Source organism: Staurois parvus, unplaced genomic scaffold, assembly GCF_062004578.1.
Source record: "Staurois parvus isolate SC_StPar_1 unplaced genomic scaffold, SC_StPar_1.0 ptg000254l, whole genome shotgun sequence".
Lineage (NCBI taxonomy): Eukaryota > Metazoa > Chordata > Amphibia > Anura > Ranidae > Staurois > Staurois parvus.
In genome coordinates, this window is record NW_028318050.1 from 1,680,887 (window position 1) to 1,699,049 (window position 18,163).

The 18,163-nt window shown below is 44.8% G+C and overlaps 1 protein-coding gene and 1 non-coding gene across 2 annotated transcripts in view; both read right to left on the reverse strand.

The window, feature by feature from the left end:
- Positions 1-18,163, reverse strand: part of LOC149459574 (uncharacterized) — a 123,048-nt gene that overhangs the window by 53,116 nt on the left and 51,769 nt on the right. The window contains exons 7-8 of the mRNA XM_089680939.1: positions 13,787-13,831; positions 13,678-13,697 (exon numbers count right to left, since the gene is read on the reverse strand). Of these exons, the coding sequence (XP_089537065.1) occupies positions 13,678-13,697; positions 13,787-13,831 (65 nt within the window). The remainder of the gene's footprint in view (positions 1-13,677; positions 13,698-13,786; positions 13,832-18,163) is intronic.
- On the reverse strand, positions 7,579-7,761 carry LOC149459576 (U2 spliceosomal RNA). Its single transcript, XR_016313261.1, has one exon. It is a non-coding gene; the product is annotated as a U2 spliceosomal RNA (small nuclear RNA).

Genomic DNA, 18,163 nt, shown 5'->3' on the forward strand with positions numbered 1-18,163 from the left:
GCTCTGCACCGAGAGTTTTAACTTCCCAGCAATTCCCGGTGAGCATCCCAGAGCCTGGATGAGATTGATTAATTTACCCTGCTGTATCCTGTAACTCAAGGAAGGCCATCTACTCCCAGGTTGCATTCCGGACCACCCTAAGAAGGGATCCCTGACTGCTATTGACAGTATATGATACAACGCGCTATACCTAAGCGCTTCTGGTGAGTGCACATTTCTTACATTTATTAGCACACCCACCTGAGGATTCATTCACTGGGATTGTACTTCATCACCTGGAGATTATCCTGAATATTACTGGGAAGATTTTACAGAGATTTTTATGACAATTTATGTTTCAAAACACATCAGAGGGATCATATTCCCAAGTTTTTCTTAGGCATTTTAAGACAATACACATTTATTACTTATTTTATTGCCTGATTTGAATGCTTATACTGTTTTTTTTTCCTAGCGCTGTACTTTTTATTCTGAGATTCACACAAAAAGTAACAAATAATACCCAGAATGTTTATACCGCTTGAAGACCAAAAATTTTCTGGGACGTTTTGATTACAAGTCTAAATTGGCATTTTTTGCTAGAAAATTACTTATAATCCCCAAACATTATATATTTTTTAGCTAACACCCTAGAAAACAAAATGGCGATCATTGCAATTTTATGTCACATGGTATTTGCGCAGCTCTTTTTAAAATGCTATTTTGAATATACACCCCAATTTTTTTGTAAAATATAAAAGAGGATGTTACAATTGTGGAAAGGCGACAAACTACAAACTTAAAATTGCTTTAATCATTTTTATAGGTAACCAGTTTAGAGTTACAGAGGAGGTCTAGCGCTGGATTTATTGCTCTCGCTCTAACGATCGCGGCGATACCTCACATGTGTGCTGCAAGCTCCATTTACATATGCGCACACAAATGACGTATGGGTTCACTTCTCCACGTGAGCACGGTGGGATGGGGGCATTTAGATTTTTTTGTTTTTTTACACTGTCCCTTTAATTTTTTTCATCACTTTTATTCCTATTACAAGAAAAGTAAACATCCCTTGTAATAGAAATATACATGACAGGTCCTCATGAATACGAGATCCAAGGTCAAAGGTCAAAAAGACACCAAAGCTCTAAAAGCAAGTTTAACCCCTTGCCTACAGGGCACTTTCACCCACTTCCTGCCCAGGGCCAATTTTCAGCTTTCAGTGCTGTTGCATTTTGAATGACAGTTGTGCGGTCATGCAACCCTGTACCCATATTAAATTATCTTTTTTTTGAGACATATAGAGCTTTCTTTTGGTGGTATTTAATCACTACTGGGTTTTTTTTATTGTTTGATAAACAAACTAAAAACTACTAAAAAAAAAAAAACACACTTCGTTTTTTTTATAACATTTTGTAAACGAGTAATTTTTCTCCTTCACTGCGCGTGTGCGCCAATGAGACTGCACTGATAGGCACTAATAGGTGGCACTGATGAGGCACTGGTAGGTGGCACTGATGGGAATTGACATACATCACTGGTGGGCATTCACAGACATCACTGATAGGCACTGAAAGTCAGTACTCATGTATGGCACTGATGGGCGGCACTGCTAGGCAGCACTGATGGTCACTGATAGGCGGCACTGACTGGCACCACTCATAGGCGGCACTGAAAGGCAGCTCAGATGGGCATTGATATTTGGCATTGATGTGCACTGACAGGTAGCATTGATGGGAAAAGACAGGTGGCATTGATGGACACCAACAGGTGGCACTGATGGGGCTACACTGATCAGCAGGGCACTGATCATCAGTGCCCTGATGATCAGTGTAGATGTCCCCTCTGAGGAATGCCGATTACTGGCTCTCCTTTCCTCAAAAGCTGTCAGCTTTCCTTTTCCTTTTTTAAATGTGATCAACTGTGATTGGACACAGCTGATCACATGACAGAGCCGAAGTCATTGGCTCTTTTCGCTGATCGGCGATCTGCTGTGTCCCACGGGCACAGCGCACCACCGATCGCCATGCTGCACACCCCGCGCAGTTAGAGTGGGAGGACGTCATATGATGTCCTCCCAGAACGAGAGAACCACATTGCGCCCGTCATTACCTTATATGGTGGGCGGGAGTCGGTTACATTTTTTTTTCTTTTAACTTTTGCTTTAGAAAAGAAAAAAATTGCATTACCGCCATCTTGAGGAGGCTGCGCCATCAGATCATTTCTCAGGCCGACTAGCGTTAACAGTAAGCCTGAGATACACCGGCGAGCCATGGGGGGGGGGGGTCTTCCACTATGGAAAGTGAGCCAGCAGCTCAAGAGCCACTAGGACCACTTTCATATGAAAACAGGCCGTAGAAAAAAAAAACGGTACCAGGGTTATGGCTCATTTCTTCGGTCATAACTCGGGTAAACCACTTGACAACAGCAATGTTTGTATACGTATACGCAGGGCCGGTGCTTCCACTAGGCAAACTAGGTGGCCCCTCCTAGGGGCGCCCCTCTGTGTGCGATGACACCACGTCATGAATGATCCTTCATCTGAGGGGAGGGGCATTAGAGGGGAGGAAGAAAGGACAGAGGAAAATGCAGAGTGTCTGGGGCCAGTGTAGCAGCTGAGCTGCCATTCCAGTGTTCCTCTCAGACTCAGTACCTTACTGCAAGTTGGCTGGTGGCTGCTGATCATTGTGGAGTTTAAGCCCTTCAGCTTCTCTGCTGGGCCTGCTGACCTATGTGTTGGTGTGTTGTGTTGTATCTGTCACTGCATGAGATCGCTCAGTTCAGGTGTTCTCTGTGTGTGTGGGGGCTGTGCTGCCTGCTGTTGCAACGTTTTACCTCCCCCCATTGCCTGGGGAATTCCAGCCTGGGATCTGTCAGTGTGGATCCATCATCCTCCACTCACTGCAACTGTCACCCTGCCACTGCCAGCCACAGATACAGTCCATCCGTAACATTGATTTTGTCTTTAACCCCTTGCCTACTGGGCACTTATACCCCCTTATTTACCAGGCCAATTTTCAGCTTTCAGCGCTGCCGCACTTTGATTGACAATTGCGCGGTCATGCAACATTGTACCCATATGAAATTTTGATCATTTTTTTCTCACAAATAGAGCTTTCTTTTGGTGGTATTTAATCGCCACTGGGCACTTTACTTTTTGCGCTATAATCAAAAAAATTGCAAAAATTTTGAAAAAAAAAAGTTTCTTTGTTCCTATTATAACATTTTTCAAACAGGTAATTTTTCTCCTTCACTGATGTGCGTTGATGAGGCAGCACTGATGGGCACTGATAGGCGGCACTGATGGGCACTGATAGGCAGCACTAAAGGGCACTAATAGGCAGTACTAATGAGGTGGCACGGATAGGCGGCACTGATAGGCAGCACTAATGAGGTGTCACGGATAGGCGGCACTGATATGCAGCACTGATAGGCGGCACTGATGATGGGTACTGATAGATGGCACTGACTGGCATCACTGCTGGGCACTGACTGGCGGCACTGACTGGCACAACCGCTGGGCACTGACTGGCGGCACTGACTGGCACAACCGCTGGGCATTGACTGGTGGCACTGACTGGCAGCACTACTGGGCTGCACTGGTGGGTGGGCACAGGTGGGTGGCACTGCTGGGCACAGGTAGGTGGCACTTCTGGGCACAGGTTTGTGACACTGCAGAGTGTCACAGGTGGGTGCTCTGCTGGGCACAGGTGGGTGATCTGCTGGGCACAGGTGGGTGATCTGCTGGGCACAGGTGGGCGGAGCTAGTGGGCGCACTGCTGGGCACAGGTGGGCGGAACTTGTGGGTGGCACTGCTCGGCACCGATCATCAGGGCACTGATCATCAGTGCCCTGATGATCAGTGCCGATCCCTGCTCTGACAACTGCCAGTTCTCGGCAGTACTTTCCTCATGATCTGACAGCGTGAGGAAAGTGCAGCCGAGAACCGGCAATTGAATTTCCCGGTGATCAGCGTGTCATTGGACACGGCTGATCATGTGGTAAAAGGCCGCTGTGATTGGTGGTCACGGAGATTGCCGGGTGCCCCTCTGGGGCGCGCAGGAAAGCGCGTTCTGGGAGGACGTCATATGACGTCCACCCAGAACTAGCCGGCCGTAGTGCAGCCGTCATTCGGCTATCTGCGGTCGGCAACTAGAGAATTTTGGTGCTGGTGGCATCTTATGGCACTTATTTTTGCAAATTAAAAGAAATTTATCAATTTTATGTTTTGTTGATTTAATATTTTCTACTTTTTAAAAAATTTTTTTTTTTTTGGGGGGGGGCACAAGTAGCTGGTCTTGCCTAGGGCGCAAAATAGTCTAGCATCAGCCCTGTTTATACACAGCCTTCAAGTGGGTAATATGTGTACAATGTCAGTTTCCATTTGTTTCCCTACCTCAGGCAATGGCAACATTCAACCATAAAAGTTAAAGAACATTCAACCAATAGAGTAAACGGCCTAACACTGTAAGCTAAGAAGATTTTACCAAAAGGGTGAATAATATGAGGGAGAACTCAGCATTGTGTACACAATCTATGGAGATTCCATTGGGAACATCTGAATGGGTGTTCAGCTGAGAAAACCTCCTGTGTGAAGGGAAACATTTAGCAGCATTTTTACTACCCCTGATAAATGTGATAACTTTCTGCTCAGGGCTCCTGGTTGTTAGAGAGCTAGAACCCGCTAGCATCCTACCAACCAGTCACTCATCCCTGCCCAGTGTAATGCCCTCTTGGTTGCCTTGATAGGCTTAGCCTTGGAGTGAAGCAGTGACTTCACCTCAGTACAGGGTGGGATGTTCTACAGGTCAGGGCTTCTGGAGCCCTCTCAACCTTCCAGAAACTAGAGAACTTTCTGGAACAGGGGAGGAGGAGGGGAGAAGGCCCAGATCTGCAAGTTTGAAGGACCTTGGCCAATCCTCTGGCAGGAGGCTGGGCATGGTGACCAGGGCAACCCTCAAATATCACAGAACCTGGGGAGAAGTGTGCAGTGTCAGGTGGAAGATGGACTGACAGGAAGTCTGGAGTGAGGAGCCTGAGAGGGAGCCCCAGGGAGAGGAGCCTACCTACAGGCAGGGTGCTGGATGGGAAGATCTTTTTTTTTTTTTTTTTTGGGTTTTTAGCAATCATACATGGTAATCGACCAAAGCAACAGAGAAAATATAGTGGAAGCACATATCACAGTACATAACCATAAGATAAACCATACATTATGCCGATAGTATCTCAGAAAGATTCAATGTATGTCAAATTAGCTTCAGCCTTGCTAAGGGGGGGGGGGGGGGTTGACTCATCTCCAGATTCTGGGAAGTCTTGGATATTTGTAAGGAAGATGCGTAGGAGAGAGGGAGAGATCTGTGATGCAGTGTACTAGCTTGGTTCTGGGCGTGAGTGGGGGTTTAATTGTGTTGGCTGAGGTCTAATGTCAGCATATGACTTCAGTGATAGAATAGAAAAGAAAAACTATGAAAAGGCTGTATACATGTGTGGTAGTTGTTGGAGGGGAGAAAGAGGATGAAGTGGGAAAAGGGATTAGAAAAGAAAGAGGAGGAAGAAGACAGAAGGGGGTAGCAACTGTGGTGCTGCTAATAGGTTAACTTGGCAAAAAGAGTGATGGGGAGGAAGGGAGAAGGAAGGGGGAGAGACCAGTAGAACCCTGGGTACTCTATGTGTGCAGGGAGATGCAATGAGAAGGATATGAGCATAGGTAGAGTGATTAGGTCCAGATCTACATTATAACTTAAGAAATGACGTTAGTGATTGGGTAGATTGAAGATGTAACATATGTCCACACTTTGTTCTAGGGAGACAAAGGTGAGAGAGAGACCTCTTTTTTTCCCCCATTTACCATGTGGGATATGAATGGAAATTTGGGCGTAAGTGTCTATGTTATGGATAGTAGCTGGGCGATTCATTCGGTCTAGCTTTGTACTGTAGCTCAAATCACTGAGAAACCTAGGGGGCAAACATAGAAGCAGAAGGTAGATACCACAAGTATACATGAGCAAGTCTTCATAACCAATGTCTTACATACAGATAGCATAGAGAGATTATGAGTAGTCAAAGTTACAAATCAAGGCACAGATAATCTGTCATCCTCAGCTCTTGTAAAGAGAGTGTAGCATTAACATAAGAACTCCATTTTCGGATATATACTGTAGATCTACACCGTGGCTGGGACGTGAGGAGATTAAATGGAGTTTGTCCAGATGTAAGAAAGTTGAGGTCTTGTTTTAGATCCGATAATGTTGGAGACCCATTTTTTCAGGATGGCCCTTCTTGCTGCCAAGAGACAGGTAGATAACCATGGTTTGTATCTTCTCAGCATCTGGAGTTCAGAGGGCAGAGAACCTGTAGCTAGATTTTCCATATTGCCGAACAGAAGGATTAAAGGATCCCTTGTCAGTTGGATGGTGGTGACAAAAGACATAAAAGATTACTTGTGTCCAAAAGACAGATATGGAGGGACAGAGCCAGAAACTGTGGTGTAAGGAGGGTTTAGGAATGTTGCAGGGCGGGCATTTGGGCACTTCAGGGCTGTTTTTCAGGTAAAGACATGGCTCGATGCATAATCTTGAACTGTTGTTCGCGCCAGAATTCATTGATATTGAAGGCACATGTGGTGTTGAAGCCTGAGAGTATTTGATCTGCTGTAAATGCCTTGTCAAACTCTCTAGTCCAGGATTGGATTGAGTTTGAGGTTTCCAGTACAGACGATTTAGCGGTTTGTAGATGTTGGATATCTTGTAATTTCAGTGTTGTGCCAAAACCTCTAATATGGTAGCGGAGAATCTAGTGGACTTGACCAGTTTTTTTTTTTTGTTTTTTTTTTAAGTCCGCAAACGTGCAACTATAACGAAAAAACCCGTAAGTGTTCACAAAAAATGTGCAAGTGCAAAACACCACACGAAAAAGTGCACTTAGGGGTGTGCTGTGTCCTACCCCTAAAGGGGCTTGGACCGCTTACCCTGATCCCCCGGGGCACGAAGCTCCTGACGGGGACAAGGTTCCCAATTGGTCCTCCTGGCCAAAAGGCCTGGTGGACCACCGTTCCTTGTGTCCAGCCGAAGCCAGACACCCAGTACTTGGTCAGGGGGCTCTCCCGAAGAAGGGCCCCCTAGGGATCAGGGGAGGAAGGAACCAAAAGGCCACACATCCTCCCCCTAGACTTCAGGGTAGGCCCGAGGACCCACACCCTCCATCCGTGAAAAACACACACATAAGTAAAGTAAAAAGTGACAAAACGTGGGAGTGATATAAATTAAATAAATAGAAAATAAAAAAGTGGTACCGTGCCAAATTGTGCACAGACCAGGCCCTGAGGCCCGTAGCAAAAATTGCCCTGGACTTAGCCAAAAGACCTGGTCCTTAGGGCGCTGTGCAAAAAGAGTGAAAAACAGTGACCATGTGCCATCTTCACACCGTGGGGTCCCACACCCAAGTGTTACTAGTGACACCCCTGAGGCGACTACTCAGGGGGCACTGAGTTTGCGGACTTTTTGCGTCCCCAGCCCCTGGCCAGACCAAGGTAGATCCGTCCAAATCAGGAGGTACTGGGTCTTTCCAGTCTTCTCGGAGGAATTACTCCCGAGGCCCCAGAATGAATCATGGCGCTCCCCGGTTTCTGTCCCTCCGGTACTAGCCTTCCGGACCCCCATCATACCAGTGAGGGTACTATACAACAGCCATCCCCGCAAAGCTAGAATGGCCGGGAGCACCCCCACTGGACACTGATAAGAACAGATACTACACTTGATCTTAGCCAAAAGGCCGGGAAGCGATTGACCAGAAGTGGACTTGACCAGTGCTATAGGAGTTCACATAGTTCCTTACTTGAAATACATAGAAAAAGTGGTAAGGGGGTAATTGGTAATATTGTTGTATGTGATGCAAAGGTTGCGGTGAGCCATTTGAAGTATCATACAATTGCTGTATCAAAGTAAGATTATGAGCTACCCATGTGCATTAAGCTGCATATTGTTGGGAAAGGGGAAAAGAGGTGTTGTTATGAATTGGAAGAAAACATGAGATCCACGGAGATGCTCCCAATTTACGTCTAACTTCTTTCCATGTGATGAGAGTGTCACGAATAAGAGGGTTGTGCAAGAGGGCCGTGAGATTAAAAGGGTGAACCATATCGGATTCGAGTTGGAAATTGGAATATTTAGATGTTTGAGTAAGCCAGTCTAGACATACTCGTACTAGGCAAGATAGATTGTATATGCATATATTGGGGAGTCCGGTCCCACCCTCACTCCTTGGAAGGTACAGTTTGTGTAATGCTATGCGAGGGCGTTTGCCTCTCCATAGAAATTTGGAAATTGCCTGATTTAGTTGCGTGCAATCTTTATGCCTGAGAAGGAGGGGAATAGTCTGCATAGGGTATAGAAGTTTTGGGAAGCTCACCATCTTAAAAAGATGCAACCTTCCCAAAAGGGACAGAGGTAACTCTCTCCACATCTCCAATTCCCCTAGAATTTTGTTGATCATTGGCGTAAGGTTAAGTGTGTATAGTGAGGAGGCTAGCTTTCCTATTTTTATGCCTAGATATCTAATGTATCTGTGGGCTAAAGTGAATTGAGAGTTCTGGGTCCACTGTGGGGGGGCGGGCATGGAACAGCGGCAGAACCTCGCTTTTAGAAAAATGTATACGCAATCCTGAATAATGCCGGAATTCGGTAAAGGTATCTCGGATATATGGCAAATCCGAAGGAGGATTTGAGGTGAAAATTAAAATGTCGTCTGCAGATAGTGAAAGTCTTAATTCTTGTTGGCCTATCGAGATTCCATGGAGATCGGAATGGAATAGTAAGTATCGGGCTAGGGGTTCCAGGGCGAGATTAAAAAGAAGTGTGGAAAGGGGGCATCCCTGTCGGGTTACCTTATGGAGTTTTATGGGATTAGAAATGTGACCTGACGCAAATATCTTGGTGGTGAATACATTGTTTGAATCACGTGGAAGAAAGGGCCTGCAAAGCCAAATCTCTGTAGGGTAAGAAACAACCAAGTAAAATTAACATTGTCAAAAGCCTTTTCGGCATCTAGAGATATGATCGCTATGTCCTGGAGGGGATTGTGTTTAGCATGTTTGAGGAGTGTTAAGACCTTGTGTATATTTGATACGGCTGAACGACCTTGGACGAACCCTGCTTGGGAGGGGTGGATTAGTGAAGGTAGGCTTAAAGCCAATCTGTTTGCAATAATTTTAGAGAGCAATTTGACATCTAGGTTCAAAAAAGAAATATTGGGCGGTAAGAACCTGGATTAGTAGGGTCTTTGTCTTTTTTAGCTATAAGCTTGATGTATGCCTGAAAGCCAGATGGCAGGTATTCGCCTCCTTCTTGGATCGTTTGGAACACGGACTGCAAGGTAGGTGTGAGAGTGTTAGTGATAAGTTTGTAGAACTCTACGGTGTAGCCATCGGGTCCAGGGGCTTTTCCATTTGCTAGAGACTGGATAGCACGACTGATATCCAATTGGGTTATCGGAGCATTCAGGGTATGAAGTGAGGTAGGGTCAATTTGTGGAAGATTGAGTTTCTCTAAAAAGGCAGTGGCCCGTTCAGTGTCGATGGGATCTGTATCGTAGAGATTTGCAAAAAAACTTCTCCAGTGTGGAAATTATTTCCTCTGAGGACGTTTTTTGAATGCCCTGAGAATCTTTTAACGCGGTAAAGTGGGTAGGCACAAAAGGTTTCCTACATAGACATGCTAGGAGTTTGCCTGATTGGTTTCCGAATTTGTGGTATTGAAGATCTAGATAGGATTTGTATATCAACTCCTGGGCTGCTGCCCAGGTGTCAAATTAGTGTTTGGCGTCTGTCCACGCCTTTCTGTTTTGATGTGAGTTGAGATCTGCCAAATTCCTTTGAGCTTGTCTTAAATGTTGGCTGACTGTAGTCTATTTATGGAGGAGATTTTTCTTGTATGCTGAAGTGAATGCAATAATTCTGCCACGTAGCACTGCCTTGCCCGTATCCCAGAATAGGTTTGGGTTAGATATGTGGGCCGCATTTGTGTCACAGAACAAAATCGCCATGATCGGGCCTGAGAGCTAGGTGTTAGGTGTTGAATGGTTAAAGAGATGGGAGCATGATCTGAGACAGCCATGTCATGAATAGTTGTGTCTGAAATATGTTGCAACAAGGTGTGATTAATAGAAAAAGTAATCAATCCTAGATGAAGATTTGTGGACTGGGGAAAAAAAAGGTGAAGTCTGTACCATCAGGATGCGTCAAGCACCAGACATCAATGAGTTGGAGTGCTTTTGCAAAGTTGTTGAGCACTGTGCGCGCTTGAGTGGGGGTGAAGGGGAGTTGTCTGGTATGGTCTGTCGGGCTTGATTTGTCTTCTTGCAAGTTCATGCAAGAGTTGAAATCGCCCCCTATTAAAAGTGGGAGATGCATATATTTTGATATTTTATGTGAAATATCCTGGAAGAATTGTTTGGGAGGAAAGTTTGGTGCATAAATATTTGTAAGAATCAAAGAGGAGGTACCTAACTTGAGATGAGCTGAGACAAAGCGTCCATCCTCATCTGTTTCCATGGAGAGGATGTCAGGGGAGAGTCGTTTTGTATGAGTATTAGAACTCCTGCTTTGTGGTGGAGTGAAGGGGAGCCCAGTACCCGGCCCACCCATAGCTTTTGCATACGTATAAAGTCGTTTTGGGACAGATGGGTTTCCTGGAGTAGTGCTACAATATATCTGTTTTTAGCCGCTGAAGATGGCGTAAAACCACCATGCGTTTGTGGTGTGTTCTCAGGCCTTTAACGTTCCAGGAGATTATACATGTCATGGCGTTGGGAGTAATTGGGTGATGTGAGCGGGGGTTACATCAGGTGAGACTGTTGAGCATCTAGTAAAGTCGGATCTCTCTTCCATAGTGGCCTGTGGGAGTGATTGGACCATGCGAGATAGGGGTTCTCCAAGAAGAAAGGAGGAAAGAAGGGAAGGAAGTGGGAAAAAGATAGACAGGAGAATAAACCAAGGCAAAGCCCAACATGAGCCGTTTGAACAAACATAAAATTCTGTAAACCAAAATAGCAATCTGAACTTTGCTTTTTTCCGTATGTTGCCACTAACTTTGATCAGCGTAACCGGATCTGAGCTGAGGTGAACCTGCAGCAGGGGAGAAAGCATCTTAACGCATGTAATGGTCAAGAAAAGTCCCCTAATTGAGAGTTAACCTTTTGGCATGGGGGAGAAAATATATTGTTTCCCTGAGATCGGCAACGTTACGATGGTCAAAGCCTCCCTGAAGGGTAGCCATGACAGAGACGCCCCCTGGGCACATGTTTATCGGTCCCGGCGATCCCTCAGGTAACCAATATTAACTCAACTACAGGTGTAGATAATCAAATGGTATAGTATGAGATTTACAGATTGGAAGGCGCGCCCTAGAATTGATGCCCAGGCGGGCAACAGCGTAACCCTAGGGTAACAAAGAGTACTAACATTCCCATATGGGAGCAAGCCTTGTCATGGCGGTTTTGTTTTGGACAAGGAAGTATTGATTCGCTGCCGCTTTGGTGGATCTTTGCATGGGCTGCGTTGGTCTCTTGGGCCTGGGTCTCAGAGTGTAGAGTGTGGAGGTGAGGGGTCTCGGATATTCATCATGTGTGTCTGCATATATTGGAGGGCCTCTATATATTGGAGGGCCTCTTCCGGGTGAGCGAAGGATTTGGATTTTCCCGTGGGAGAATTGAAGTGTAAAATGGCTGGATATGCTAGGGTGAACTTAATCCCTTTTTGATATAGATTTTCGCAGATCTGCTGAAAGGACTTGCACTTTCGAGAAACTTCTTGTGAATAGACCGTAAATAAAAGTAATTTGTGGCCTTCTAGCTGGAGTGAGTGGGAATTGCGGAACGAGTTGAGAATAGCCACGCGGTCTGCATGATTGAGATATTTAACTATTATGGAACGTGGAGTGCTTCGGTCATTTGAGGGTGCCCCTAGGCGATGTGCCCTCAACTTGGCATTGCGTGGATATACCTAATGCAGCGGGAATACGCGTGGAACAGATGTCCACTAGGGTGCCTGAATTAAATGATTCAGGGAGGCCTACAATGCATAGATTATTCCTGCATGACCGATTTTCTAGGGCATCAATTTTTTCCAAGATGGATAGCTGCGTACGTTTCCCACCCGAATGGCTTGAAGGTCATCCTCTAGATCTGATAGGCGCTGTTTCACCTGTTATGCGTTTAGCGTTTTCGCTCATGTCTTGTCTGATCTGTTCTATTCCCATTGGCACTGCTGTTCACTACCTGAGTAATAGTGGGTAACAGTAGTGAAGCAACCGCTTGTGCTATTTTATCATATTGGTCCCTGGGACTACAGGTGTCAGCTTGTCTTGTGTGTGTCTGCCACACCTTGTCCTGTGTCCATGTTGCTGCTGCTGCTGGTGTGCTCGGCGGCTATCTTGGCTGCAGAAAGGGGAGAGCTGCATCCCTCTGCCTTCATCGCCAATCCAGGGCCGCCTGGGACTGGGAGCAGGTAGCGATCCATGCCTGGTAAGTGTGGGGTGGGGATCGGGGGGCACTTTTTTGCCAGTTTAAATTGTCCCCTGCTGTGGTGAGCTGGCGTTCTATGCAGAGTGAGCCGGAGCCTCGGCTCCCGCCGTCCTCACATGCGGCGCCGGAACCGGGAGGATCTTTACTGCCTCAACGTCTCCCAGGGAGGACAACTTGTTAGCAAGGAAGAAGTCAGCCCAGAGTAAGGTCTGAAGGCAGTCACCAACCCACCACACTAGCAGGCGAGGACAGTGTGAGTACTCTTACACCCCCTGGGGATAAGGGGAGAGGGTGGCCAGGTGTAATACCCAATTAGTCTTCATCCGGGACTGCTTAACTGCAAGCTCTTGGGACCTCCTTCCTCAGGAATACCCTCACTACAGCTGGCTGGAGAGGAGGATTCATCTGGGGTCTGAGAGGGTACACCAAAAATGACTATAGCATTCCTTAAGAGATTGTTGCTATTTTTTTTTGCTAGTTTGATATGTTGTACATAGTTGCTAAGAAACTTGTCCTCAATTGTCGCAGTTCCTTGGTATCCCATATACCACTAGACCCCATCCAAGCTGTTAACCCCTTAATAAAAACTAAAAACCAGCTCATGGACTGTTTACTGACTCCTGCCAAATGACATCTCCTGGTCATTGCAATGTAAACAATGGTGCTAAGTAATTTGTATGGAATTTGTTGATAACAAGAAAAGCAGTAAAATAGATCCCCCATAGCCAGCAACAATAGACCCCTAGCAACAACCGCCCCCCAGCAACAATATATCTTCCAGCAGTAATAGACCCCCCCAGCAACAATAGGTTACCCACAGAAACAACACCCCCCCCCACAACAAAATACCCCATAGTAACAATAGACCCCAAGCAGTAACAATGGATCTCCACTCAAGCAGCATCAATAGACCTTCCAGCAGTCATCAACAGTACACCCTTCTGTAACAGTAGATCCTTTCCATCAACAATAGACCCTCCAGCTACATAAAATCTCTAAATCTATTAGATCTTTGATCATCTCATATTAACTGCTAAATGTGTTCTGTTAACATTAATAAACATTATTGTAATGTCTTCCAGCTGATTTGAGTGGAGAATCTCCTATTACATATGGAGAAGGGTGGTATTTTATCACTTTATATTCAATTGTTCTATACATGGTTATTGTAAATATTCTTACCATATATATGTTGCGGGTACCTAAGTGAAGTAAAAGAATAAAGTCACAATAAGGTCCAAAAAAAAAAAATGTAAAGAGCCGATCACAACTGAAAACACAGACTACTTACTGAATATGATTTTTCTGATCTTGTCTATTTTTTCTTCAAAAGAATCTAAAACAAATGGAAATAGAACAAACAACGCCATTACTAAAGACAGAGTTTTGGGGGGTTTTTCATGAGGAACATCTTCTAGTTTGAGAATCTGTTTAGTATGAGTGTGATCAGAGGAACAATAACATGGCAATGGAGGGCAATAGGGATCAACTATCACATGGTCCAAATGTTTGTACAGTATACGGAAAGGGAGAAGAGATTAAATCTTTTACAATTGTTGAGTCTTCATAAATAATCCAGGATGATCAGATGTTTGAAGACTTATCAATGTGATCTCTATCCAATGCTATGAGTTTTTTCCTGCAATCAGTTCATTAAGTTTGCCCATTCTGCTCCTGAAGTGACATGTGTAGACTTCCAATGTCTGGGAATTATTTGTCTGGCAGTAAAGAGAATAAATTGTAAGCCATACACATTTAGATTTCTGTCGTTCAATCCAGTGATAAGAGAAATTTCTCAGCATCTGAGGCTCTCAGAATACTCTAGCAGGGACTGGAGGTGACTGAATAATACATCTCATTCTTCTACCGACCCTTTTGATTTTCAGATTAAAGGATGTGGGGAGGGAGAGTGCTAAAATGGCGACCCTTGACTCCATGTTGGCCAGTTTTGGATGAAATTCGCTAGATATATGGCCAGCTTTGGAATCAACATTTTACTGTAAAACAGATTGTGGGGTCAGGATCATTTTTACCTTTCTGTGTCCCCTATCCCCCTAAGCATTCCACTACTTACCCTCTCCATGATCCAGCTCTGCTGTCTATGTCCCCATCCAATGCTCCTCTTTCAGATTGAATGACACCCAGCATTCCTGAGAACCCATCACCTGGGCTCTGGGCTCATAGTGGAACACTCCATAGAAGAGCATTCAGATGTCACAACATGAGCACCATTCTATCCAGCAGTGAGGATGACCTACCAATAATGCCAATGAAAAAGAGAAAGGGACCCATTTGTGTGACTGTCAGAAGACAGCTGGTATTAAGGTGTGTATTTTTCAAGTCTGAAGGGAGGTGTTACGTGAGGATGTTATAGTTGGAGTTGAATTTTATTGGGATAATATTGTCTCTTTTGTATGGAACTGTTCTCACCATTTATAGGTATTCAGGATAAATACCCATAAAGGTGATCCAAAGTACTACTTAATAGTTTACACTCACCGGGCTCTTTATTAGGTCCACCGTGCTATTACCAAGGTGGCCCCTCCTTTGCCTTCATTCTTCATGGCATAGATTCAACAAGGTGTTGGAAACATTCCTCAGAGATTTTGGAGTTACTGTTGCCTTTCTATCATCTGGAACCAGTTTGCCCATTCTCCTCTGACCTGTGACACCAAGAAGGCATTTTCCTCCACACGACTGCTGCTCACTGGATATTTTCTCTTTTTTGGACCATTCTCTGTAAGCCCTAGAGATGGTTGAGTGTGAAAATCCCAGTAGATCTGCAGTTTTTGCTCAGACCAGCCTATCTGGCACCAACAACCATGCCACATTCAAAGTCACTTAAATCCCCTTTCTTCCCCATTCTGATGCTCAGTTTGAACTTCAGCAAGTCGTCTTCACCACGTCTAGATGCCTAAATGCATTGAATTGCTGCCATGTGATTGGCTGATTAGCAATTTGTATTACCAAGCAATTGAACAGGTGGACCTAATAAAGTGGCTGGTGAGTGTATTTCTATGTTGTATGGAGAAAACCTATGATCAAAGATAAGGAGGGCTCCCTTTATTGGAAGGAATTTCGGTCACCTAACAAGGAAAAATGGGGACCTCACATAAAAGGTAGATGAGTATTATGGGCTATATACGTTGTATGATTCCTACCCCATTTATATACACATATAACTTTCCTCAAGAACATTCCCAAGCAGTATCTTTAATAACATATCTTCCTTGCTATTTCTTGTGGGATCAAACTTTTGAAAACTTCATAAATAAAATAGAAAGCTAGCCGTACTATGGAAACGGACATGACAGGTGCTGCTTATTATATCTGCACAGAACCAGGAACATCTAATAAAACAGGTACCCCATAATCGTACATTAATATTATACATAGATTATAGAACTTACAGTTTATAGCACCGACAGTTTGCTCAGCGCTTTGCAATATAAAGGGAGACAATGCAGCAATGATACAGTCCAATCTAATGGTATCTTTGTTGTATCTCTTAGCCTGACAAATGCATCATCATTATAATGAGGATATTCCCTTTGTGTAGAAGCAGTGGTCTTTCTGCAGATGTCCGACACATCCCCTGCTAAAGCTGGCCATAAATGGATTGAAATTTAGCCGTTTAGCTGGGACCGGACGAATTTTGATCCATGTGTAGCCATTCCCAGGGGTGTATTTATCACAAGGCAAACAAGGCATTTGCCTAGGGCAGCATTTTTTAGGGGGGCAGCACTGCTCCGTGGAAGAAGGGACATATGCGGCATGGGGACCATGTGGAATCCAAGAGAGGCTGTGGGCTGCTTGATGGTGTATGCAGAGACCGGTTGTTGTCCAGAGCTGTAAAGGTAAGTGTCTCTCTTTTGCCGGGGTGGGGTGTTAGTGGAGGGCTCTCTCCACGGGGAGGGGGGGGGGGGGCTGGTGTTGGTCATTGTCAGGCTTTCTCTGCCACGGAGGGGCATCTGACTTTTATGTTGCCTAGGGCAGAACAAAACCTAAATACACCACTGGCTATTCCTGTTTGGCAGTGTATTCCAATCAGTCTCCTGAATGTAGATATGTAATGTATTAAAGTCCTGGTTATGCCTGATAACAGCCCATTTCATGACTTATGCCGGGTCCAGGGCCCTGATACTAGTTAAGGGAATTTAGTTTTTAGACTGCTTGATATATAGATTGATAAAAACGATATGACTTTATTATGATTTATTGAGTCATATAGATGTTCAGGGTTGAAGAGCAATTTAAATGTTTTTCTCCGTTCTCATTATGGTCTTGAGGTTCAATCCTTGGCTGATATATGAATAAAGTAATGCATTAGTCTTTGCATGTGAACACCTTTGAGGGTATTTGGATCTAAAAATTAGCATTTTCACCTGTTAAGGGTTCTAATCCCTTTCTGCCCTATACAAAATAAAAACATTTTACTTTTAGTTTAAATTGAGGAACATAAATGTACAAATAAGTGTCATGGCGCTCCTGCAGTATGGGAGGACTCCATGTAATAAACCATCACAGAGCACCATGTTTGAGTCTCTTGTGTCCTTCCCCGGGTGTTGGCATTTGAAGGGCACACTAGGTCTGAGATGTCCTGCTCACCACTTGTTCCCTGACCATCTCACAGAACATTTCATACATCCCATGGTTATTGGAAAGTAAAAGCTCAGGAACACAGAGGACTCCCTATAGCATGCCAGATCCACAACTGCCGCTATCACTTTCCATGCTGTAAGAGTGGCAGTTGTTGCCAACAGCACATGTCCACCGGTGAGGAGATCCATCCTACACTGCCTGTATAGTCCCAGCAGGGATCCACGTCACTTATCCCTGGTACTGGAAGCAGTGGCTGAGAGAAAGTGGATGGAATGAAGGAAGAATGTAAGTTGTAGGTGCAAAAATGGCCAAGAATTTATAGAACTTTTATTATTAACCCCCTGCCCTCCTAAGGATTTCCCCCCCTTCCTGACCAGGCCATTTTTTGTGATACGTTGTTATGTTACTTTAACTGACAATTGCGCTGTCATGCAACACTGCACGTAAATTAAATTTATGTCCTTTTTTCCCCACAAATAGAGCTTTCTTTCGGTGGTATTTGATTGCCTCTGCGTTTTTATTTTTTGCGCTATAAACAAAAAAGACCGACAATTTTGAGAAAAAAAACAATATTTTTGATTGTTTGCTATTAACCACTTCCTTACTGGGCACTTTTACCCCCTTCCCAGGGCCCAGGCCAATTTTCAGGTTTCAGCTCTCTCACACTTTGAATTACAATTGCGCGGTCATGCAGCGCTGCACCCAAACTAAAATTTTATCATTTTGTTCACACAACTAGAGTTTTGTTTTGGTGGTATTTAATTGTGGGACTGCAGCGGGCATTCTGACACTGGGGGGGGAACTGACTTGGTGTCACTGACATCCCCAATGACACTAATACAGTGATCAGTGCTAATAAAAAGTACTGACAATGGACAGGAAGATGTTAACATCTGGGACGATCAAAGGGATAATTGTGTGCTGTGTGCGGTTTTAATAATGTGTATGTGTGTGCTGGAGCTGACAGGGGAGAGATCTGTATTGTTTACATACAGACCTCTCCCCATCAGTGATATTCGGCGATTGCCGGATGCCAGCGGGGAATCACCTGCCAGGACCCGGGGAT